This window comes from Rhipicephalus microplus, chromosome X, assembly GCF_043290135.1.
Source record: "Rhipicephalus microplus isolate Deutch F79 chromosome X, USDA_Rmic, whole genome shotgun sequence".
Lineage (NCBI taxonomy): Eukaryota > Metazoa > Arthropoda > Arachnida > Ixodida > Ixodidae > Rhipicephalus > Rhipicephalus microplus.
In genome coordinates, this window is record NC_134710.1 from 356,832,335 (window position 1) to 356,859,473 (window position 27,139).

The 27,139-nt window shown below is 45.2% G+C and overlaps 1 protein-coding gene across 2 annotated transcripts in view; it reads left to right on the forward strand.

Moving 5' to 3' along the window:
• LOC119161982 (mechanosensory protein 2) overlaps positions 1-27,139 on the forward strand; it is a 504,482-nt gene that overhangs the window by 367,887 nt on the left and 109,456 nt on the right. For both annotated transcript variants that reach the window (XM_075879857.1, XM_075879858.1), the window contains one exon: positions 1,977-2,049. In XM_075879857.1, the coding sequence (XP_075735972.1) occupies positions 1,977-2,049 (73 nt within the window). The remainder of the gene's footprint in view (positions 1-1,976; positions 2,050-27,139) is intronic.

Below are 27,139 nucleotides of genomic sequence, written 5' to 3' on the forward strand. Positions count from 1 at the left end.
AGTAATTTCGAAGGCATCGAACAAGTATCACATTCCCTAATTCTTGAAGATTTCAGACACATTTTGTGAAACACCTGGTATAACAAATCATAGATGTGGACAATTCCAACGCCTCCTCCAGAACGCTGCACAAACAAATGTACTCATAGTGTTGAATGTTTCGCATTGCCTTTAATAACATGAACTAACAGACACCATACATGTCTGTTATTTTGCTTATTTTGCGGGAGCGAACACGAACAGGGGAAACATTTTACGTTTTTCATTTCTGAAGCCAGTCACCGCATGGGTCAGTGTAGTGCGGGCCTGTTTGTGCTGGTGACGCGCTAGTCAACGTGCATTAGGTATGGTTTCGTATGCGACCACGTGCACTTTCATCATGACCCGCGCATGATCCATGCGCGCGTTCAAGCGGGACGCAGCAACTTTGCGCGCAACATATTTGCTATCATTTTGTAATATTGTGGACTGAAATTGCCTCTAGTTAACCTGTATGCATCTGTGCTTCTTGATTCTCTTTTTCTCGCTCGCTTACATGTCGTCTCTCCTCTCTGCTAAGTGTCTGTTTGGCTGTAGTGACGTATCGCTATTAGTGCTGAAGATGAATAGAAATTTCAGAGAGATAGAGAGAGAGAGAAAGTAGAGAAGGAAAGAATGAAACAAGTAAGAAATTCGCTGAAGTGAGCGAATCACTCCTAAACCACGCACTATAACCACGCACGAGCTCACGAGCGATCACACCACATGAAGAAAAGAACATATGCTTTACGATTAACGGCTTCGCTGTTTTAAAGTGTTTGGACAACTGCTGACCACTACTGTTGGCTGACCACCAACTGCTGACCACCAATTAGGTTTGGTGGCACTGTTGCCACGAAACCTAATTATTTAGAGAGAGATAAAAACATTTATTGTAAATAAAAGAAAGATTGGGGGCAAAAGCATGACCCCGATACATGGTTGGCGTCCGTAGTCCGGGACACCGAACTACGAAACCCCGACTCACGCCCGTCTTACCAAAGTCCAGTGGAACTCCAGCGAGGAGCAGTTGAAGAGTGCGGTCTCCCATGCCTATCGGGAAATGGTAGAGAAAGGGGCAGGCTGCGATTTATCGTACATGTCCACACAATGTGGAAGGTGTCACAGGCCTCCCGACAGTGTGGGCACCACCCATCCATGTTCGGATCGAATTGTTTTTTAATTGCTTGAATTTTTTTAAATTAAGTAGAGTACCTGTCTGTAGACGCCTTAATGTTCACACGCCTACCTGCCTTACCAAGCCACTTTGCAGGAGCCGGCATAAGGCGATGAGTCGAGCAGCCTCGTCAGAGCCCTCAATTACTTCGTAAACCCTGATAACCAGGCGTCGAAACTATGCCTTTCATGGTTGGATCAGTTGCAGCCCGCATTGAAATTTTGCTGGATAAAGGGAATATCTCCCCTGCTAAGTGATGAGCACACGCGTTTTTGGTTTCCATTACTATAGTCTTTGAATTCGGATCCGCGGCAACAAGCGCTATTGCTAACTCCTAAGCCGGCTCTTTATTTTGTGCTCAGAAGGAGAGCCTTTGACGCGCTTTGCCTGGTGAACTACACCAGTAGTGTAAAATCCCTTGAGTGTATGCCCTGCTATGTCTTCGTAGTATGCACCAGGTTGAAAGCCATTTTGTCCTTCAAGCGTCGGAGCTCACGCTTGTCGCCTGCATTCATGAGTGTGTTTTCAAGTTACTGAATTGCTAACTTCATTCCACAAGTGTGACCAATGTGTGTTTATTATTACTATACGCAATGCGTGTTCAGCAAATTAACTAACGAGGTTGTTACTATCGTCGCTGCTTTAAAAATCGCATCTGAATTTTTTCCTACTTAGTAGCTTTTTGTAATTACGTCGTGGGTAATTCTAAAGACTTGCTCTTGCAATCTCCGAAAGCCTCGGGTATTTTTGTCAATGGGTATTTCTTTTTGCATTTCCACAGATTGTGCAGGAGTACGAGAGGGCGGTTATCTTCAGACTAGGTCGTCTCGTCCAAGGAGGCGCTAAAGGTCCAGGTAAGCTCTTCACTGATTCCTACGCCTACATCTTCACCATTTATTTGCTCTTTCACGTAAATAGATTCGCTAAATTGGCAATAAACGAAGTGATCGCTCCACGGTCTTCATCTGAAACCCGTGTACATTGAGTTGTACGAGGCTGGGAAGGCCTGACTAGGATTGTCTATTTTGCCCCCATGGCATGCCGTGACATTTACCCTTCACAACTATATGCTCAACGTGCACACAGAGGTAGGCCGTACAAGAAGTGTTGGAGCTAAAAAGATATGCTTTGTCAAGGTGAAAAGTTCAATTCATGCGAATAAGGGTGGCAGGCATTTTTCCGTCTCCACTAGAGTCGTGATCGTTGGCAGCGCTAGCACGCTTTCATTCGCACATTAAATGACGCAACATTAGGGGGTGGTGTTATTAGCTTTCAACTTTACACGGCACCTCATGGCGATGTCTACCTCGAAACTGACAGCCGGAATTTTTTGCTGGGTGTGTATAAGTGCTATCACTATAAAAGATTTTGCTTCATCCACTAAAGTTCTTTTTAAAGTTTTTTGTTTTTTTATGTAGCCGAAAGAAAAATGTTGGGACAGCTTGTGCTATAGCGGTGCAAAGCTGGAGTAACAGCGGAGCTGGGAGTCAACCTAGCTTTTCCCAAGTTTAGCTAACTTTTGCCGGTGTTACGACATTTCGTTTAGGTGATTTGAAAATTTATGCTGCTATTGGAAATATTTTTCCCAGCGTTCCGACGTTTTGCAGGAATAAACTAGGTATTGCAAAGTTTTGGCACTATTTAACGAGGCATTACAAAGACATCGTGGGAGTTCAGCTAAGTACGAGTGACACAGGTTGAAGAAGGAGAGCGACATCTTGGTACAGGTAGGAAAACCGGTAGCACTAGAGGCGTGATGCCTGGACACCTGCGGGAAGCTCGGTGCAGCAAGCCGCAGATGTGCCAAGTAGTTGCTATGCAACACGCAGTGCTATCATAATTAAGAAAGTTTTTCCGAACGCCTTGTTTAGAAATCGCCGGCTTAAACAGATCCGGTCGCAGTAGGCCTTGCTTAAGATAACACAAGAAGCTGTTGTTTATATATAAGAAAGTGTATTGACCCATTTGCATGATGGGCTGAATTGCTCATTTAGAGTCCGGCTGATCTGAGCAGCAAGTAGCTCCGCCGCAAGTAAGTCGTTTTTCTGCGTCATTGCGTGTTGAGTTATTTGTCTAGGTAATTGAATTTCTGCTATAGGCTGCAGCATTCACCTACAGCGAAGCGAGGAGTGGTATCTCGTTTTGCTGCACGTTTCATTGGACAATATAATCCATAAAAATAATGAAGATGTCAGGATAATTGAACAAAAATCACTAACACTTGTTTAGTCTTTTTTCGTTGGGCGAGAGCCAATATATTCATTCGGGTGAGTACAATTTAGAGCACTCACCATTTATTGCACTCTGATAAAATTGGTGGAGGGGAGAGAAAAAATTTAAAAGTGTGTGGTCTGTTCTATATTGACAAGGAACAACTAGAGGAGCGGTGGAAAGAAAGCAGAGAAGATAACGGTTGTTTGCATCATGGACACGCGCCTACGTATCTTTAGGAAACAAAGTACAGATACGCCGTATCATAGAGTTTCCCAATTATACACCAGAGGAAACTCTGGCACTAGTGTCTATTGGAGCTGCAACGCAAGGTGCTTCAGCGTGCATACAAATTATGGGTTGTACATGTATTGGCCTAGTCTTCGCGCTTTACGCTCCTTTTGGCTTCGCCTGGCTTGAATCAGATTTGTCACAAAACAACAATGTGCAAATGTTCAGCAGTTGCGTTTCACCACCTTAACTTTTTAGGCTTACCATTTCAAATCGGGTCACGAAGTTCAAAAGGGTTCATTCTTTCGTTCGAAACAAAACCAAAACACAGCAATGAACGAAGCCAGAAATGCGACTCGCTGCCCGCAAGTACAAAGACTAGGCAAATCCATCACTACCCATCATTTCCATGGTCGCTTAACAATCGCAGCGCCAGAGTACCCTCTAGTTAATTTTTGGAAACTCTATGCGCAGTCCACCGCATTATATTACAGCAGTGCATAAGTAGCTCATGTAGTCTATGTGATTATTTTTCGCCAGCATAATTCAGAGGAGACACCACTAGTGGTCATTAGGTTCTAGTTTTTTATGACTACAAACATTGCCATCTTGAGCGATATTTCTAGTTTACTTTACCAGTAGTAGAAGCACGGGCTCTGTAAGCGACAACATTACAACGGCACCTAAGACGTCACAGGTTATATTCCCAGGAACACTATCCGCCGGTTAATTCGTCTCACTTTTCGCGGTATGCACGCTATAATTGAAAGAAAATATTGGTGGTTCACAAATATTCTTTCAGTGGTGCACTGATCCAGAAACAAGGGGGCCTTCTTCTTCGCACGCTATTTGGGGTCGCGTGAGCTCGCAAAAGGGGCAGGGCTGCACGGAGAAAGGAACAGGAAAGAGCTTCCCGGAAATATTATCTTTCCCACCGTGAATAAAACGTACGTGCTATTCAGATCTCCCTCAATTCAGCAAGATCTGCATTCCTGTCCCGTGCTCGGTTTGTTTTCGTATATTCCTGAGAAGCACAAACAAAACAAAATCCAACCCTGCCGTGCAAGCCAGTCGCATCACGCACAGTTTAGAACTGCAAAGTGAAGACAAACTGAACAAATGAGGTTTCCGCGTTTGGAAAAGACAGCGATGCGGTTGGACAGGGTGGGGGTGGAATGAAAAATTACTGTCTGCCCGGAAAGGTATTCGACTCTGGAATTGTGAAATGGCTGCCGTCGAAAAGGAATGTGCGGCCGTTTGCAGTACGAAGCAACATGCCGGAAATCCATACAACTTGGTCCCCAGTTTGTTTAATATTTACCGCGCCATCACTGCTCGCGGGTCAGTTTCCGCCTTTTTTTTCTTGTTGTTGGCGCTGTCGTCGTAGTTTAGATTTTTGTTTCTATTTTGGTCCTTTGCCGAACACTGCATCCAAGGAAAGCGAACCTTTATGTGTAGGCAAGTGGGTGGTCAGTGGCATAGTACCACTCTCAAGAGTGCAAAAGAAATGCACCACGTCCCTCGCACGTGCACGCGCACAAATGGGATTGTGTGTGTGTTCCTTTTGCATTGTTTTGTTGCTCTTGTTTTATTTCCCTTTTTAATGGGGATTAACCTGGCCGCATACATGCCCTTGCGTTCACGAAAAACAACCCCCCAAATATGTCAAAGGAGCTGTTTGAGTTTTGCTACACAATGTATCATCCGAGTTTCAGTCTAATTATGCAACAAGAAATCAACACTGTTAAGAAGAAAAAATTAAATGCGCTTGACTTCAGCCGCAACATCTTTTACGACGTTGTATTCTGCTACTATAAAACCATTCATAAAGAAAAAAACATTCATAATATTCATATAACACGTTTTCTTATCAATCACGAGGGACGAGGTCAAGAAACACTATCAGTTGAGATTCTGTGTGCTAGTGAAAGGCCTGCAGAAACGTGCTATGGCTGGCGCTTTCAATATATATTCAGTAATGTTTGCCTTCGTTGTTTCTAATAAATATTGTAATTTTCGCAATTTCGCCTATGTCTGTCATGCATTTTTGCTCGTCACCTACGAAACAGGCAGCGTCCGCATCAACGTCTTTGGCCAGATATGTCGCTAACCTGGCGTCTTGAATAAGACGTCGTAGCCCCTTTCCAACAAGTCTCGGAAAGGAATCACAAAAAGAAAAGGAAAACAAGTGCTACCGCAAGCATGCGCTGCAGAAGCAAGCGGAGTGCGATGGTGATATCATATATGTGCAGGCCATTTCACACAGTCTGCAAAAGAAAGATGGGCTGACAAGCTGGTGTTGACGTAGTGTTCTTGGCACTAGTGCAATTGTCCGGCTGGTGCAAAAAGTTTAATGGTTCCAAGAAGCGCATGCAATCGTGTGAAATTAAGCACCGCAACCCTTACGTCGGAAGCTCGAAAGAGGTGAGGTACAAGATCCCTTGGACTTGTAAAAAGCTCCAGATTGTTCAGATAGGCAGGTGCCTAAACGCACTTTTAATGGAACACAACCATCACGTCATCACTAAAGATGCGGGGCAATGGGCCTGCCTTCCAGTGTAGGGATTGTGGCTGTGCACCCACTCGAACCAATACGGAAGTTGTGCGCAGAGAACTCAACAAGAAAACGAGGGAAAGGATCCAAGTAATTGAAATCGACAAGTGGAAAGATAAATGGGTCAGTTGCCCCCCGGTATCATTCTCTGAAAAAGCGCACTTGTACCTTGGTATGTAACCAAATACTGTTTCTTTTTTTACAACTTCTTATCAGCAGCCCGAGTTTTAGAAATTCCATATTATTATTATTATTATTATTATTATTATTATTATTATTATTATTATTATTATTATTATTATTATTATTATTATTATTATTATTATTATTATTATTATTATTATGTTGTTGTTGTTGTTGTTGTTGTCTTCATCGTTGTCAGTGCTCGCGTGTTATGGTTCATAAGCTGGGTCATTCAAAAATAAATCATCAGTTGCAGTACAAGACTTGTGCTTGCGTCCTTTATATGTGATATGTGTGTTTCTGTTTCCTCCTGTACGCTGCTTTATCAAAGGATTATGGCTCACTAACTAGCCCATCTGTACATATTAAACACATTTGTCCACTGCATGCCGTAATATATCGCGATAGCGACATGTTCAGTTGTTCTTTAGGCTCGATGTGCTATAGACGCGTGTTGTACATTCCAAAGACAAGCAGTGACAGTATATGTGCTAGTACGCATTTAGCGTTGAGACCGTGACGCGTTTAATAAAAAGCGAACACAGGTCAAGCGATCAGTAATTCGAATCGGAGTATCACGAGCACCAACAATGGTCCTCGTCCTCGTCTTTTTCTGGCACTGCTGTTTGCAGCCTATTTATTTTACAAATCACTCTCCCACGAAAAAGGAGCCATATTGGCGACCTAAAGAACAGGTACGACTGGTGGATCATAGTAGGGTTTCAGTCGGTCGAAGTGAACAGTCTCGCAACCACGACGGTGGCGGTCTGTGGATGACTGAACGGGCTCGACAATATAGTTTACAGGGGATGCTTGACAGAGAACGCGGTAGGGGCCTTCGTACTTAGGCAGCAGCTTTGAAGAAAGGCCAGGAGCTGAGGAAGCAACATGAAGCCACACCAATGTTCCAGGTGAATATGACTGGGGATTCAGCTTGGCGTCATGGCGGTCCTTTTGGTGAGCTTGATCTTGAGTGGTTTACAAACGAGCTAGCTGCCTGCATTTATTCACATAGGCGGTGACTTCAGAGAGGGTTGAATACTCTGAAGTGTCCAGGCGATACAAAAGAATGGTATCCATAAATGAGGAGGGTTCACAGCCACAAAGAAGAAAGGAGAAAATTCTGTCGTAGACTGAGTGGCGCTGCTGTAAGCATACGCAACAAACGGTAGTATGCAGTCCCAGTTGTTGTGGTAAGCAGAGACATACATGGACTTCATGTCACCTAAAGTGCAATTAAAGCGTTCAGTGATGCCATGGGTTTGGGTTCGATGAACAACGTTGCATTGATGCTAGAGGGCTTGTACGGCTTCTGAGAGGAACGTGCGTCCGCAGTCGCTCAGTAGCACGCGAGGCGCGCCGCGGCGAAGAACAAGTTTGTGAAGTATAAGTAAGCCGACTTCACGTGATGTTGCCTCTGGAAGCGTGGCAGTTTCAGCATACTGTGTCAAATGGTCTATAGTGACAATAACCCAGTGATTCCTGTCAGGTGTGTACGGAAGGGGGCCGTACAAGTCAATTCCATTGGGATCGAAAGGTCATGAAGGACAGCGAAACGGCAGGAGCGGTCTTGTGACTGGACATGGTGGACTCTTCAGGCGTTGAAACTTTGAGCATGAAAGCACATATTGGCTGACAAATCGGTACATTCCACACCCGTAGTACTGGAGCCGGAGGTGTGCATACGTCTTTATTACACCAGTGTGGCCGGTTGGGGACCTACATAGAACAAGGTGCAGATATCAGCACGTAGATGGCGAGGAATCACCAACAGCCATTTACGACCGTCAGTGAGGTAGTTGCGGCGGTAAAGTAGCCCATCGCGCATGGTGAAATGGCGAGCTGTGCGACACAGTGAGCGACTCGCAGTACTCGATGATGACTTGAATAGGAATACCATTAAAGACACTATCCCAGGGCATTGACGCTGCTCAGATGACATGTCAACATATTTGAGGGACGCATAATCGTAGATTGAAACAGGTGCATTTGCACAGTCACGGAGAAACGAAGACCGAGAGAGAGCGTCGGCGTCTGAATATCTGTGCCCTGACCTGTAGACGACGCGGATGTTGTAGTCTTGGAGACCCAACAGCCTAGACAACCAGATAGGCTTTTAGGGACGATGACCACCAGAGGGCACCATGATCAGTCATGACATCAAATGGGCGGCCATATACATAAGATCTAAATTTAGCGATCGTCCAAACTAAGGCTAGATGTTCTAGCTCCTTGACCGAATAATTCTCTTCAGCTCTGGTCAGAGTGCTACTCAAGTAAGAAACGACGTCGAAGCCAGACTTTCGCTGATCAAGGATAGCGCCAAGGCTGACTTCACTAGCGTCCGTGTGGATTTTGGTAGGGACGTCTGCGTCGAAGTGATGAAGCATCGTTGGTGATGTCAAAAGATGACGTAATTTAGTGAATGCGTCATTACAGGTGGACGACCATGTGGAGATACTTTGGCTGTCAGCAAGTAGACGTGTTAAAGGGGCCATTATGAATGCGTAATTACGAATCAATCGTCAAAAATACGAGCATATATTTCTATCAAGCTACAGAGTTCTTTGATTGTTGATGGCTTAGGATACTTGATGACGGCGCGGAGCTTGGCTGGGTCGCCTAGAACGCCGTCCTTGCTGACAACGGGCCCTAATATGGTGAACTTCTGGGCAGCGAAGTGACATTTCTTCAAATTCAGTTGCCTGTGTGAGGCATTCCAGGACACTGGTGAGGCGCCGGAGATAGGTATTGAAGTCTTTCGAAAATACCACAATGTCGTCCAGATAACACGGTCACGTGTGCCACTTGAGACCTCGGAGTATGTTATCTATAAGACGCTCGAAGGTGGCCGGGGCTTTGCAAAGACCAAACGGCATCAGTTACGAACGCAGTTTTGGCGTGGTCAGCTTCGTATATATATATATATATATATATATATATATATATATATATATATATATATATATATATATATATATATATATATATATATATATATATATATATATATATATATATATATATATATATATATATATATATATATATATACCAATGATCAGCAAAGAAAAAGAAAAGAACTCTGCTCCTTGCAGAGTCGAGCGCGTCATCGATTCTGGCGAGTGAATAGACATCTTTGCGGGTGATCTTGTTATGTCGCCTATAACCAACACAGAAGTGGATACTACCGTCCTTATTTTTCACAAGCACCACCAAGGATGCCCAAGAACTGTGGGATGGCTGTATGACTCTTCGACTAAGCATGTCAGTCACCTGGTCATCAATAACCCGGCGTTAAGCTTGAGAGACGCGGTATGGACTCTGGCGCAGTGCTGCATGGCTGCCGATGTCTATATGAGGAGCGATTGAAACTGTTCTGCCCAAACTGGTTTGCTCGTAATCGAAAGGCATCTGAAAGCAGCAGAGAGGCTTCAAGAGTGGGTTCCGCTGAGCACTTGGAAGGTTCGAAGCAATCGATGGAAAGAAGGCGTCTGGGGTAGATGTGTTGGCTGTTGTAATGAGATTAATGCTGGGGACATGGGACCTTGCTGTGCTACCAGGTAGTGAGTTAGGGCATACTGAATAAATGTCCTCAAGTCGCTTTATACATTTTCCGCGGAACATATTGGTTGGGACCGAAAGCAGGTTCGTGACATAAATGGTTGTGGAGGTGTTTTCGATGGTTATAAGAGCAAATAGGAGAACAAAGTGCTTGCGGGAAGTGAATTTCGCTGACGGCGCAAACAAGGTGGTATAGGAAGCATAGTTGCAGGAGATTGGCACAAGAACAGGTGACATAGGTGGGATGTCCGTGTCCTCGGCGATGATGACACAAGAAAAAGATGACTTGGCAGGATAGATGTCAGAGATTGCTGATAAGTCTAGCACGGCACTGGCACGATCGACAATGGCATGATGCATGGAAAGAAAGTTCCGGCCCAATATAACGTCATGTGAGCAGTGCGGAAAGACTACGAATTCAACCACATACAAAACGTCCTGAATGAGTAGACGAGCAGTTCACGTCACGGAAGGTTGCATGTGATGTGCGGTCACCGTACAAAAAGACGCACCAGAAAGCGGAGTCGTCATCTGTTTTTTTTTCACTTTGCAGCACATTGCTTCACTTAACACAAACATAGCAGCTCCAGTATCGACTAAGGCGGACATGGCAACACCTTCAATGAAGAATGTGATTTTGCTTGCAGGTTGGGAACAAGGCCTTGTAGCTTTCAACAGCGGCGCAGTTCTTGCCTCCGGAGCTGCGATGATGAGTTTTCCGTGTGGACGGGCGGGGGATGACGAAGCATTGGCGATAGCAAGCGCAGGGCGGGGAGGGTGATTGAGAAGAGTTGGAGGTGCGGTGGTTCGACAATGAGGTGTTTGAATCACTACAAAACTGCGCGAAAAATCGACAAAAATCGCATCAGATGTCGGAGGCTTTTCATGACCAGCTTACTAGGCTTAGGTTATCGAACTTCCCAGAAGGAAGGCTGGGTCTTCTAAGTGAAAGATTATTGAAGAAACTAAAACGGGAAGGTAATGACAGAGCGGGCATAGATAAACGTTTGCCTTACACGTGCATTCCTTATCTTCATGCCTTCTCCCACCGCATGAAAAAGGTGGGACATAGATTCGGTGTTAATGTCGTTTTTTCGTCCAGGAATAAGTTGGGCCGAGTGTGCGCAATGGTGGATAGGAAAGCTGAAGGAAAAGAAAAAAAGTGGTATGTTTGTGTGGTCAAACACCGGGAAACGTTTGTAGAGTGTGGAATTGGTGCGGTGTATCTTATCCCCTTATCATGTGGTAGGTGCTATATTGGGCAAACTGGAAGATGTTTGAACAACCGACTAATGGATCACAGGGCATCGCTGAAGGCCCACCCTTCGTCGAATCTGTGCCTACATTGCAGGGATTGCAAGTGTTCCCCTTTATTTCATGAAACAAGGGTGTTGTCACGGCACAGAGATAGGACAGCGAGAGAAGTTGCGGAGGCTTTTTATATACACAAGTATGGCGACACGTGTGTTGCGAGGCCTTCGGTGACTTTGCACCAACTAGAGATTGATTATCTCACTGCCAACTTCTAATCTTTCACGTCATAGTTTTTCTTTAGGTATATAAGTGTTTTCTTTCAATAAACTGTCAGTTGCTAGTCTGCGCTTGTGTGTGTGCCTTCTCTGTTTCTTGTCGATTTTTCGCGCAGTTTTGTAGTGATGATTTACCAACTCGCCCAGCGTTCAGTACTCTTGAGGTGTTTGAAGGAGCGTGGGAAGGCAGGGGCTGTTGCGCCATCTATGCTCGTGGCTGTAATATGCGTCAACGGCAGTTGGACGAGGAATGCGGTGGTGGCAAAGACGCTTGACAAGCCCGGGAAGACCATAGTAATACAATATGGATCGGTTGACCAGTTTTTTTTTTAAATTTATTCAGGCAGTCATGGTCTGGGATGAAGGGGCTAAAGGCAAGGATTTGCGCCAAGGATTATTAGGAAGAGTGGCAAGAAGGCGATAAAGCGGAACGTGCGGGCCTGTTGGCGCTTGCGGTAGGTATAGAAGACTTGTGGGCGTCGAGGCGAGTTTGTGCTGTGGGGCAGTGCATGTGAAGGCTTTCACGTGACGTTGGCATCGGTCAACGGCGCTGATGCAGGAGGTGGCTGGTGCGTAGGCGGAATAACTTCGAATACTTGCTCCTCAATGCTTTGGCGCTGTGACGAGGGGAGTCCATGACTATTACAGGGCAGAAAGGGTGCGATAAACAATTGTCGGGCAACCTCCTCGCGGATGAACTGTTGAATTTGGTGCGTCAATACCACCGGATCCGGAGAGATGGCGCCAACGCGGGTCAGTGCTGACGTACTGGTCGTGTCGAAATTGTGACGTCGCGTAGAAATGCGTTGCTTTCGCATTTCGTCGTAGCTCTGGCAGTGCTTAATGATGTGTGTGACGGTTTGAGGAGTTTTCGCCACAAGCATGTGTAATATGCTTGACATTGTCGGCATCGGACACTGCAGGATTGAAGCGACGGCAGTAGCCTCAATATAAGACGTGAAATTTTCTCCTGCCAGCTGTGCGCGATCACGCAAGGGCTGCTCTGCGCAGAGCTTGAGCATGGCCAGTCAGTTGAATACATCCGCGAAGGTCGTTTTGAAAGAGGCCCAAGTGGTGATCTCAGCCTCATGGTTGTTGAACCAAAGCTCCGCGACACCCCCCAGGTAGAAATGGATGTAGCCGAGTTTGTCGCTATCGTCCCACGAGTTGTTGACACACACTGTTTCATACAAAGCGAGCCAGTCTTTGACGTCCTGCTCCTCAGTGCCGTTGAAGAGAATGGGGTCGCGTTCCGTCGGAATACCGGGACAACGGAGAGCAGGGTGTGTGGTAGCAATTGGCGGTGCTGCAACGTCGTCAGGCATGATGGCTGGCTGAGGTAGTGTCCGGCTACGGAGTTGCAGGGTGTAAAAGAAAACGAGCATTCTCCACCCCTTGCTAGTACGCGTGGAGCGTTGAGTCCGTGACGCATTTATTAAAGAGCGAACACAGGTAAAGTGATCAGCTATCTGAATCGGAGCAATGACGGACACCAACAACGGTCCTCATCCTCGTCTTTTGCTGGCACTGCTGTTTGCACCCTATCCATTGACACAAGGAACGTCGGCGCACATAGGAGCGTTAGTGTGCGCGTCGCTGTCAAGCCAATGTCAGCGACGACAATCAGGAAAGTAAGTCGAAACACGTGCGTGACGTCTCGCCGTCTGCACGTTTACCAAGCTTCGCTGGTCTTCCCTCATCACATACAGTTGGAAGGCTCCAATATTTATACATCCAATATATGATTTTAATATTGGTAATTTAAATGATGATGATTTATTCACCTGACAACTATGTTCATCCTGTAGCGCCACGCTCCTTTCAAATAAATGATCTTTTCACTGGAGGAGTAATGACGGACCAAGACGGCGACCCTCGCGTCAAGTTCGACCTATATCCGTGTGAAGCATGCTCTATTTTTTGTAAAACAAATAGCGAGGCGAAGCTATATGACTACAAGCGTGGGCATCATGAATGCGTTATTGCATTACACATTTGCGTGTATTACGTACAACTGAAACTATTGAGTAGATTGCCGTTCGTTTTAGACAGAGTTCGCATGTTGACTTTGCACATGCTTACGGTAATGTTTTAACGCACCACACCTGGACCACGTCGTGAAGCGAAGAAGATGCGTCTGCTCTTGCGTTTTGCACTAGCTTGCTCTCAATTAGTCTTTGGTCAATGTTTCACACAGCTCAGAGGTAGCACTGTTACAATCAGTCATAATACCACATATAAGAGCCAGCGGGACGAGGCACTGACAAACGTGCAGGCGTAGCAATTGAGGTCGAAGAATTAGCCCATGGACCTCGTATGTCCCGGAATCACAGCGATTGCCTGGGAATTCCTGTACTGTGTGTGCGGTGTGTTTGTGGTGTGCAATGCCCATATCCTCCTTCATCCTTCTCTTTTTTACTGTCCTAGTCTCTTATCCCACGTGTAGGTTAGTAAACTGTACGTAGTCTAGATAACCTCTCTACCTTTGTTATATTCTTTAACACGTTGACTGTCTATAGGTTATGATTTGAACAAAGGTGTATGCCCTCTACATGTAAGGGTGGAGAGACTCACGAAATAAATATACTTGTGATTAAGGTTTCAGAGGGCAGCGCAGGAATTAAACAATGTTGTTAGTGTTTTCAATTCTTGATTGGGTTTTTGATAACCTTCAAGCTAGATTTTTGGCTTTTGCATTAGTAAGCGGCATGACTTGCGACTTTTTTCATTTTATCCTTTTGTTTCCTTCCTTGAACTCTCGTGAACTTGCCCCTGGTAACGTCCCTCGTTTTCATCTAATGTGGACGCTTTTACATTGGCCGATATTTAAAAATGCCACATGGTAATGTAGTCGCTTAGCGGCGAAATGAACTGTGTATGTATAGGCCCAAGCAACGTGTCTGACCACGAATATGCTCCCAGAATTTTCTTCGTTCTTTTTTTTTGTTTCATTCCTAAACACCATTTCCTTTGCATGATCATCATCATCATCATCAGCCTGGCTACGCAATCTACCTGTCATAATTTGAGAGTGCTTGCCGAATGTGCTCCACCCCATTCTTATTCTTCTAGTTACTTCAATCTCGTGGTTAGACTGTGCGGTTATTACCTGCCCTAAGTAGACATAGTCTTTTACGACTTCAAGTGCACTATTACCTATCTCGAAGCGCTGTTTCTTTCCGAGGTTGTTGTACATTACTTTCGTTTTCTGCAGATTAATTTTAAGACCCACCTTTCTGCTCTCCTTGTGTAACTCCGTAATCATGAGTTGCAATTCGTCCCCTGAGTTACTCAGCAATGCAATGTCATCGGCGAAGCGCAGGTTACTAAGGTATTCTCCATTAACTCTTATCCCTAACTGTTCCCATTCTAGGCTTCTGAAAACCTCCTGTAAGCACGCGGTAAATAGCATTGGGGAGATTGTGTCCCCCTGCCTTACACCCTTCTTGATTGGTATTCTGTTGCTTTCTTTATGAAGCACTATGGTAGCAGTTGATCCCCTGTAGATTTCTTCCAGAATGTTTATATATACTTCATCTACGCCCTGATTCCGCAGTGTCTGCATGACGGCTGATATTTCTACTGAATCAAACGCCTTCTCGTAATCTATGAAGGCTATGTATAGTGGTTGGTTATACTCTGAGCATTTCTCTATTACCTGATTGATAGTATGAATGTGGTCAATTGTTGAGTAGCCTGTTCGAAATCCTGCTTGTTCCTTTGGTTGATTGAATTCTAATGTTTTCTTTACTCCGTTAGCAATTACCTTTGTAAATAGCTTGTACACTACAGAGAGCAAGCTGATCGGCCTATAATTCTTCAAGTCCTTGTCACCTCCTTTCTTATGTATTAAGATGATGTTAGCGTTCTTCCAAGACTCTGGTACCCTTCCCGTCAGGAGACACCTCGTAAACAGGGTGGCTAGTTTTTCTAACACAATCTGTCCTCCATCTTTCAGCAGATCTGATGTTACCTGATCCTCATCAGCAGCTTTGCCTCTTTGCATGCTCTCCAAAGCTTTTCTGACTTCTTCTATCATTACTGGTGGGGTGTCATCTGGGTTACTGCTAGTTCTTATCGTATTAAGGTCGTGGTTGTCTCGGCTACTGTACAGATTTCTGTAAAACTCCTCCGCTATTTTGACTATCCTATCCATATTGGTAGTTATTTTGCCTTCTTTGTCCCTTAGTGCATACATCCGACTTTTGCCTATCCCAAGTTTCCTCTTCACTGCTTTGAAGCTTCCTCCGTTTTTCAGAGCGTGTTCAATTCTCTCCATGTTATACCTTCTTACATCGCATACTTTACGTCTATTAATCAACTTCGAAAGCTCTGCCAGTTCTATTTCGTCTGTTGTACTTGACACTTTCATGATTTGACACTTCTTAATTAGGTTCTTCGTTTCCTGGGAAAGCTTGCCAGTGTCCTGTCTAACTACCCTGCCTCCAACTTCCACTGCACACTCCGTAATGATACTCGTCAGATTATCATTCATTGTATCTACGCTAAGGTTGGCTTCCTCACTAAGGGCCGAGTACCTGTTCTGCAGCGACACTCTGAATTCCTGTACTTTCCCTCTCAGTGCTAGCTCATTGATTGGCTTCTTGCGTATCAGTTTCTGCCGTTCCTTCTTCAAGTCTAGGCGAATTCGAGACCGTACCATTCTATGGTCACTGCATCGTACCTTGCCAACCACTTCCACATCCTGCACGATTCCTGGGTGTGCGGTCATTATAAAGTCTATTTCGTTCTTATTTTCGCCATTAGGGCTGCTCCATGTCCACTTGCGGTTTTCTCGTTTTCGGTAGAAGGTAATCAAAATCCGTAAATTATTGCGTTCTGCGAATTCTACTAGTAGCTCTCCTCTGGCGTTTCTAGTGCCGATGCCATAATCTCCTACTGCCTGGTCTCCAGCCTGCTTCTTCCCTACCTTTGCATTAAAGTCGCCCATCACTATGGTATACTGCGTTTTTACCTTACTCATTGCCGATTCCACGTCTTCATAGAAGCTTTCAACTGAAGCGTCATCATGGCTGGATGTAGGCGCGTAAGCCTGTACTACCTTCATCTTGTATCTTTTATTCAGTTTAATTACAATACCTACCACCCTTTCATTGATGCTATAATATTCCTCTATGTTGCCAGCTATGTTTCTGTGAATTAGGAACCCCCTCCCAGTTCTCTTCTGTCTGCCAAGCCCCGATAGCAAAGGACGTGCCCATTCTGTAGCACCGTATAGGCCTCATCTGTCCTCCTAACCTCACTGAGCCCTATTATATCCCATTTAACACCCTCTCTGCGTAGAGTAGCAAACCACACATCAGCCACATTCATCTTCCTATCTCTCCTTGCCTGTTGTATATTTCGGGCTATTAATCAATAAATTAGGCTTAAAAAGTAAATGAAGGCTTAAAAATAAAAATAAACGAAACAGGATCTCCTACGTATTTCTTGTCTCACTGCACGACTAAGTTCTATGAGTGTATTAAAGGGGTGTGTCAGCCAGGAGCCTACGTTTCTGGTTTTTATAATGAGGCTTGTCTTTGGCGCGGGCTGCTGAGGCAAATGGTCTCGACCACGGCCCTTAATAATTTCTCTACATCTTATGAGAATAAAATTGCGGTTGGGGACGAAACTTCTCTTGAGGCTCAAAGGGGTAAGCAACGGCTACAACACGAGATAAGCATTCGCGTAAAAGCCCAATTTACGAGGTAGTGACGGCACTCCACGGAAGAGGAAGCAGTTGTCGTACCATTAAAATATATGTCAGCCATCCTTTTTTCTTTTTTTTAACACGAAAGTGCTTTACGCCGGGTTCCACCAAGATTTTAGCGACTTATTTACTTCATGGTTATAACATGACAAAATGAATGCCACCGAACGAAAAAGAAAACTTTCAAAAAAAAAGTTTTGCCAGCCGGAATTGAACCTCCGACTCATCGGGCCACGACGTATGTGCCCGATCCTCTGCCGATGGAGCTATATAAGAAAAAGAAAACAGTTTTCAAGTTCGCCTTATATCTCACACATTCTGCCTCGCTTGGTGCTTTCTGCTGGCAAGGTGGAGCGCTACCGCCATCTGTGAGTGACGAACAGAAGTATTGCGCTAGGACACTTACTAGCACCGATAAAGAATGATTCGTCAACGGCACCGTTAAAGCATGACGTCCAAGATTGTGCACTCGTGCGCAGTCTCGGGGGTCATGGTTAAGCATCTCGATGACAACAACGAACACTGGCGGCACTACCATGAACGGGGAGTCGCCCTAGACGATGTTATGTGTAAATATATTGTCAGACGGTTTGTGGTCGAAGTAGTGCAGCTTCCACTTACATCAACGATTTTTCGCCGCCGACTACGTCGAGTGCAATAGCACCCACTAATAAAAGTGCGCCACCAAACGGTGCAGAAAGGCAATGATTGTGAAGGGCAAATTTGGTGCCTTGGTGGAGCGAGACGGAGGTCAGTGGGACGTGTAGCATCTGGGCGCGTTCGCGACTCCAGCTAGAAACACTTGTCTTCGGAGTTGCTAAAGCGCGGTGTGGTAGTGTGTGCATGAGCACAGGCGTAGGTTTCCGCATTGCGTACCATACCATTGCTCTCTTTAATTCAGCACGCTTTCAAGAAGTGCACTGTATTTGTTTTTCTTTTGTGCTTGTTGATGCCATCTTTTCGCTCGATTCAGGTTGTTATGTCCAGGTATAGGTTAAAATTTCAAGTAATACAATGAATAAATCATAATCAGGGGTGGTATTTGTTGCAATATGTATGTGTCACTAGGGTTCAGTGCGGGTGCATTTACATCAAACTGTGCTATAGCCGCCAAACACCATTATGCAATGTACAAACTCATAATCACTGCAATATAAGCACTAATTCTGTGAAGACACGTTTCACTTTCGTGTTATAACGATTCCTTGCACGGACAGATCAGTCATAACTTTTTTTAGCTGCCTCATGACTTTATTGCTTTTTGTCCGCAAGAAGATCTGCATCTGCCATATATTTAACTTTCTTTCATTATGAAGCATTTTTTTTTACAGGCTGTCTTCCATTTGGCGCTGAGTCAACAGGCGAACAAGAAAAATTCATCGCTTCTTGAAGTCGTAGATCAAAAAAGAATATCATGCGTTCGAATAGTTAGACTAAGAAAGCAGCAATGGATGTACAGCGACGTGCTGTCGATATGCGTCGTGCGTTGTGCAGAACAAAGGGAGCGTGTCCTATATTGAATTCGACTATAGTCCTTGCCGTTCGGCACGTCTAACAGCCCGCTGTCTCCGAAAGCTGTGATCCTGTGGGAGTAGCGCATGACATTGACGAGGAGGGCCCTTGCGCATCTTTTTTCCACCCGACAGCTCCTTTTCCACCCGACAGCAGTGCACGCATTATTCTTTTTATTCACGCCTCTTAAGCTTCAGTATTCTGTAATTCCGGGTGCGTGGAAATTTATCTGCTTTAGGATTTTCCTAGTTTTATTGTTGTATACATTGTTTCTTCATGCAAGCTACACATTCTCGCGTCCTGCCATTCACGAAGCATTGTGATGTACACTGGGTTTCTGAATCGGTTCTGTTCACTTCCGCTTTCGAGCCATGCTTTCGGCTCTACTTGAAGCCGATGTCTTGCCCTCTTTTCAAGCCGATATCTAGGATAGTGCCTCACTTTAACTTTACACTGGAAATTCTCCGAGCAGTTGCGTACAAAATGCACCCAACTGTCCAAGCAAATACAAGTAGTGTAAGTGAATCGTGCTCACGACCAGTGCCAAACACCATTGGAATAGTGCCTGGATACCGCACTAGTGCACGAAAAAGTGAAGGCGTAGACAAGCGCTATCCTTGAACAAACACACACTTTTCACCACCCATTTCGCCTACGAGTTCAACTCTACGTTCTCCTTAGCTATACCGCTATGGTTCGCCCGTAGACTTCATGAGCTCCACTAAGTCTGCTTGTGATTCGGTCCATCCCTCTTGTGCTGTGCCTCTTTTCACCCCCTTTGTCCCCGCTCCTTGTGCAGGGTAGCAAAGTGCATATTCACCCGTTTGACACCCCCGCCTTTCACGTATTTTCTCCGTTCTCATTATGGTTTTTCCCCATTCACAAAAATTACTGAATAATTTCCAGTAACTGTCAGGGTCATGTTATGTCGCTTACTCGTGCGAATGCTTAGCTTTACTGATAAGCATAAAAGGTAGATGCAGGGATTAAAAAGAAGATAAACGGATTCAATTCAAATAAATTCGTTGTTTTATTATGTGATAAAGAATAAAGGGACATAATAAAGTATGACATTGATGCAGGAAAAGTTTTCCGCAAACACACGTGGCCAACATCCACGGCTAGCAAGCTCTTTATCTCTGTTATTATGTGGAGAGATTTTGTATATAAGGTGAGCTCCGTCTCCATATGGAAAACGGCAGGCAATACAAAGGAAAGTTGTGCGGGCTGCTGACGTTAGCTCACAAGACCAGCGCACGCATATATAATATTTTACTGCCCTATATACCGTATTAATGGCACGCCTAAGAATAACAAGAGTAACTGCTGTCGTCTCTACGTATAACGTTAATGGCGACTAAGTCTGGCTTCTTGGAAGACAATGTAAATCGAGGTGAAGTGAATGATCGCCAATTGTGGCTGCTGATTCCAAAAATTTATTGCTCAATCTTGACTTCAGTAACAGCACACTGTAGACATTAAACTGATGTGACAAAGCGGATTTTTAAATGTTATTATGCCTACATGCCTAATCTCAAAACGGGATTATAGCGATAACAGCATAAAAATCAGATAACGATAACAGCATAAAAACTGAGCATTGATAAAGTTAACTAAACACATTTAATGCAAAAAGTATAAGACCTGTAAAATACTTTCTTTGTTTTGGCTGCAAATATTTTTTTCATCGTACCTATACTCTAGTGGCATAATTTTTTTTGCTCTTCGAATACCTATTTCGAAGCCTCTTGTTAATGAAAAGCAATTGACAGAGTTGTGCACAAGCTGCGTGAATACGTTGATTAGATTTGTACAAACATGGGCAACTAAAGTTAATCTGTAGTTTGCATTATATGATATAACGGATTCATTTGAGCGAATTCTCGTAAGCGTTTCTTTTATGAAACAAGCCTGTAGTGTGTGTGCATGTGTGTGTGTGTGTGTGTGTGTGTGTGTGTGTGTGTGTGTGTGTGTGTGTGTGTGTGTGTGTGTGTGTGTGTGTGTGTGTGTGTGTGTGTGTGTGTGTGTGTGTGTGTGTGTGTGTGTGTGTGTGTGTGTGTGTGTGTGTGTGTGTGTGTGTGTGTGTGTGTTCAATAAGGAATAAGTGACAAGAACGAGTCAATAACGTGACTGTGGATTGGTATGGCGAAGAGGAGGTGGATGATAGCTGCTCTTCTGTTTACTGTGCAATGTCAAAGGCCCAAGATGCAGGAATGGAGATAGATGAAGTCTAAGCCTCTGGGCCACACACACTAGCCTGAAACAGCGCAAGTCATGTTCGAAGGGTACTGTGGAGAAATGTTTTGCTGTAATTTGCAGCTAGACAAAACGAAACGAAAACAAAGCATCAAAGAATGAGATAAGGAGCGAATGACAGTAGAAAAAGAGTGTAATAAAACAGTGACAGAATAATGAGAGCAGGAAAAATAATAATAATTCGAGTAACTGCTAGCTATCAGAGCAAGCCGCTCAGCTTGGCGAACTGCTGATAGCTGAGCGCCCAAGTGTTTCCTGAGTGGCATTCAGCGTAATTTGGGGTTTCTCTATGAGATGCCGCAGCATGACGCCATATTCGGTTGTACCACAAATGCAAATAATTCTCTGGCACTGGGTAAAAAACTAAAAAAAAATATGAGATGCGTCATTAGTGTGCTCTCTCGAGACGGGGGAGAGAAAGAAATTTTTCGACTATACAAGTCAGTGGGAAAATCAGAGTTTCTCTGAACTGCAGAGATAGATGCAGAGAAGGCTGTCATTCTTGAACAGGAAAGCCAAGCCGAAGTGGCAAATTTAAAATGCGTTCTCGACGTTCATTTCTCTCTTTTCTAGCTGCCACGTTTAGCACCTAAAAAACAATGGAATATACGGTGGACGAGTAATGCGGTTACCAAGCTCGTTTCTGCCGAGATTCTGCGCGTCTCTCAAATGGCGCGCATGCGAAGCTGGAAATCTTTGGTACGTAAGGCCCTGCGCAAGAAAGTACATTTCTCACGACGTCCGCCGCTGTCGACAAAGATACAGCCCTCACATTCAACTTCCTACAGAATCTATATATAACGAACAGTGCCGAGCCGACGTGGAATAGCTCTTAATACAGTACAACAAGAACAGACAAGAGATATCAGATGCGATACGAGAATCATCTTTATGTCGCCCTGCAGCGCCAAAGAGAATTGAATTGGAAGGAACGCCGGGGCGCTTTCGGAGGCCCTTCTTTCGCTGGGGCCTGGACACCGAACTGAGATCCGTTCGCCGGCCGCGCGCCCGACGAGGCGAAATGGGCGCTTCGGCGTCTTCGAGTCCCAACCCTCCCACTTCCCTCCCCTCACCCCCTTTTTTTTCTACTCGAAGGGGAAGAAAGTTTCCGAAGTGCTGGTGGCGGTGGGAAAGAAAGAGGAACGCGCCCTGACTGCAGCCGCCGCTGCCGAGAAACCGGGTTCGCCGGAGGAGGCCTCATTGGCCGCAGCACAAGGCAGCATCAGTGAGACTGGTACCGCTGCCGCTGGCTTTTTTGCATTTAGCCCTAGTGGAGCGCGAGCGAAACCGCTCCAAATGAGCCGGCATCGCAAAAGCTCCCTGCAGCGGCGGTGGCGGCGCCACCACGGCTCCAAATCACCACAACTGCAGCCTTTCTCCTCGACGACGCTAGCAAGAACGCTAAAGAAACAAGGATGTACTAAGAAGAGGCGCGGGGGTCACAGCCGAAGAGAAAGAAAGGAAAGAGAAGGGTTCGGGGGAACAAATAAACGACGGGAGATGCTGCTTTCCTATACCACACCCCCCTTCCCTCCGGGAACAACAGAAGCGCGCGCGCCGCACCACGCGGGCTGGCGAAGGCGTGCGCTTTCCCCGAAGAAAGCGCCGCGATCGAATGGGAGCGGGCAGCCGCGCAAAGACCGGAGGGCCGCTCTGCATGCGGATGAGACGGGTCGAGATCTTGTCGCTGGAAGAAAACCGCCGGATGTCCTGGCCTATACGCTATGAAAGGCACCTCAGGGAGTCAAGCATGGTGGTGTTTTCAAACTACTTCAGCGCGAAGCAAAATAGCAAAGAAGCTTAACAAACACAAAAATAAGTTGTGTGGAACACGTGGTTGGTGCAAAAGGTGCTCTTGCGTCGGCAAATCTTTGCGTTGCCCACAGTAACCAGACTAAAATATTGAGATTGTAGAGCAAATACAAAAGTAACCCCACGAGCTCCGAGTGCAATCTCATCAGAACTCATCATAAACTTTTTTAAAGGTGGAGTGTGTTGCGTCGTTTACCACAAACCACACCGTTAACCTGGTATCGACGGAGCCCTGTGGCATCTGATGCGGTCATTGCAGCGCTGTTTTGAGACAAATATTTCCATGTCGCCTCCACAGCGCCACACTCTACGCAGCGCCCTTTCATCACCGGCCCGAACCCTGCGTGCATGCGCCATAAAGCGGTTCGAAAATTCACGGCTGTGTGTGCAGCCGCGATTTATCAGGTTACCCTCAAGGCTAATTCAGCCAACTGCGCAGTTATATAAAGGCGGTACTAACTTTGAACTACTGTTCTCTGACCTGCCTATTGAGCATTCTCTTTTCCTTCAATAGGCACATTTCTAAATCCTTCTTAAATATTATCTCGCTTTATGTCTTCCAAAATTTTTCTACTTGTCACCATCAATGCTGAAAAGCACAACGATGTCTTCAAACCGTTGTCATTGAGATATCCTACGTCATTTTAAATGCGAAGCATTTTTTAGCGAACTTCGCCGACCCTGAGCGTGTCTATCTATCTATCTATCTATCTATCTATCTATCTATCTATCTATCTATCTATCTATCTATCTATCTATCTATCTATCTATCTATCTATCTGTCTATCTATCTATCTATCTATCTATCTATCTATCTATCTATCTATCTATCTATCTATCTATCTATCTATCTAGCCGCCTACGACTTTTAGCACTCCTGGCCCGTTTGGATAATGGTATCAATACCAAAATTGGTATGCCATCACATGACTGTATGACGTGCATCACTCACTAGTCATAACATGAACATTCTGTCATGTATGTCACGAATGTCATGCTTTCATTTAATGGTCTTGCTGCTCTTGCAGAGGTTTTGTTCACATGACATGTTGCAAAGCTGGTATGTCAAGACATGACTGCATGGTGAACACATGCGACAGACCCTAACATGAAAATCATGACATGCGTGTCATGTAACATGACTACATGCCACACTCATGATGCGCTCGCGCGCGTTTTGATAGCTTCACATATACCAAATATGGCATTACGGGACGTGAATGGATGACAAAAGTATGTGACTGGCGCGAACATGATAATCATGAGATGCGTGTCATGTAACAACATGACAGTATGCCACGCTCGTGGTACTCTCACGGCCATTTCGCTTGCTTCACATATACCAAATTTGGCATTGCGAGACGCGAACGGATGACGAAGGTAAATGACACGTCCAAACATGATAATCATAACAAACGCAGTGCCATGTAAGAGCATGACTACATGCCACCCTCCTGATGCACTCGTGGCCATTTCGCTAGCTTCACATGTACTAAATTTGGTACTACGTCACTTGTATAGATGTATGACGAAGGTATGTGATTGGTGACAACATGATAATCATGAGATGCATGTCATGTAAGAACATGACAACGTACCACGCTCACGATGACCTTGCAGCCGTTTCGCTAGCTTCACATATACGGAATTTGGTGTTAAGTGACGCGAACTGACGACGAAGGTAAATTACATGTCGAAACATGTTAATCATGACATGCGTGTCATGTAAAACATGACTAAATGCTACGCTCATATAGCACGCTCGCGACCGTTTTTCTAGCTGCACATATACCAAATTCGGTATCACGTCACGTGAATAGGCGATGAAGGTAAGTCCAAACACGATAATCATGACATGGAAGTCATGTACACCATAATTTACACCCGCTTCGTAACGTTGTGCTGATTTTAAAGGCGCATACCAAACTTCCTCATTTTGCTTCGCATATCATCGATTCTCACTGTACGTGGGATCTGCCAATTTTTTTATTTCGAATTTTTCCAGTCAAGTCATTTAAATATTGCTTCCAAGCATGGAGTGAGAAACAGTCGAGAAAACGTGTCTCCTTCAGAATCTGTGCAAGAGTATATATATCCAGGTTATTGACAATCAGGGTAGCCTCGCCATGAGGACGAAAACCACCGAAGAACTAGGATGCGCTGCACCGCACACGGCAACAATTCTGACTGGGCGTTCAGCGCAATCTTTGAATCGATACATTCCCAATCATCGCATATTGTCGGTACTAAATGTAAAGCTGAAACTGCGAGCGTAACCCGGAAACTCGAGAAAAATTAGGACTGCGCAGCTTGAAAAGAAATGAAAAATTGAAGCCATAACATTAAACGATCAAAATATAATGAAGTGTATCAGAGCATGAAAGAAATAACTGATATCTTATTTGTATAGTAGACATTAAACGACAAAAAAATCACGTTGGGCAGTCCACGTGAAGCGCAGGACAGGCAAATGGTAGCGGGTTAAAGCAACGCAGGGGATACCAGCGATAATGGGAAACGCAGCCGAGGATGGATGGCAGTGGGTTAGATCCCTTAATATCATCGAGGTATTCGCAGACATAACATAGAATCACCTCTTACGAGATAGGTTAAATCGGAGATAATCGGGGCAGTCTGTCGTCCCACAGCGGACGAAGGAAAGGTTGTTGTTGTGATTGTTGTCGTCACGGCTGCTGTCGCTATTGATGATGACGATGATTAAGGCTAATGAACGTGCGGCGTCGCACGCTTGAAACCGCTTCATGGGACGCATCTGCTGTCTGCCAAGTGCTTTCGGGGCAGTGGAAGTGCCCGTGCAATGTCTGGCTAAAACTTTCTTAGTGTGACACCAGGTACAAGAGTAAGCAACAGTTACTGCACACATTGCTATTGAACGCCCCTCACATTCCTGTCTTTATAAATTTCTACGTCCTCATGTAGCAAAGGTCGACTCATCACGGCTCGTAATTTTTCTTAAAAAAAAAAGAGAGTTCAGCCAACGTCCCCGAGCTCCATATTTTATTAGTGCCAGAGAGATGCGCCTGATGCAGCCGTTTCCCACTTTCTCCTGTAGCCTTTTCTTGCTTATTTGCAAATCGCCTAGGGGAAAGAACCGCTCATACAATGCCTCACGACAGAAGTCAAGTAAAGTAATTTTTTTGCTCAGTTGTGAACAGATCCGGGGGGCGGGGGGGGGGGGGGGGGACGTGTTTTGCTTTCCGCGTGTTCACAATATTGGGTGGTCGTGCTGGCTCTGTAAACGATACGGTGTTTTGAGATGGCGTGTCGCTATCTGTGGCGCTATGCGGACAACCAGTGGGCAAGCGTCACTGCAACGCTACATCATGCGCTCCGCTGCAATGCGGCGGGGAATTGCTTCGAGCTGCAAAGATTGATTGATTGATTTGTGGGGTTTAACGTCCCAAATTCACCATATGATTATGAGAGACGCCGTAGTGGAGGGCTCCGGAAATTTTGACCACCTGGGGTTCTTTAACGCGCACCCAAATCTGAGCACACGGGCCTACAACATTTCCGCCTTCATCGGAAATGCAGCCGCCGCAGCCGGGATTTGATCCCGCGACCTGCGGGTCAGTATCCGAGTACCTTAGCCACTAGACCACCGCGGTGGGGCTTCGAGCTACAAAGAAGGAGCACGAACGAATGAATCTAACAGACTTGTGATAATGGAGTGGAAAACACATCTATTGCATCTCCTAGGGAAAGCGCTCGGATGCACGTGTGACGCAAGCAGCGCCACCCCTCATGTACCGTCTCATCATGATCACTCCCTGAACTATATAAGGTGGTCCAACGGCTTCCGTTGAGAAGTGTGCGTTCGCTCTGACGTTCAAAGAAGAAGGAGGCGTTGGTTCAGCGCACACCTGAGAGCTTTACAGAGATATGGGATGTTCGATCTAAGAAAAAAGTATCTCATGTTGTCGTATATCGGCTTCTGATTGGAGTGAAGTTCTAGGGTCAGGTTGAAGGGATTTCCTGCCCCTGCTATACACAGAAGTCCGCTTCAGTGGATCAGTGGCTAAGGTACTCGGATGCTGACCCGAAGGTCATGGGTTTGATCCCCGCCGCGGCTGTCACTTTTCGATGGAAGCGAAAGGGTATAGAGGCCCGTTTACTGAGCTGTGTCAGCACACGTTGAAGGACACCAGATGGTCGAAATTTCCGGAGCCCTCTACTATGGCGTCTCTCATAATCATACCATGGTTTTAAAACGTAAATCTTCAGATATCTTTATTATTAGGAATATTATGCTGTGCATAGAAGCTATTGCTTATGTGAAAACGGGTTATTCATAATCAGAAATGCTACCGAAAATCGCCAAAGAACGAGGAATTAGGGCGCGAATCTGCCCAATTTTT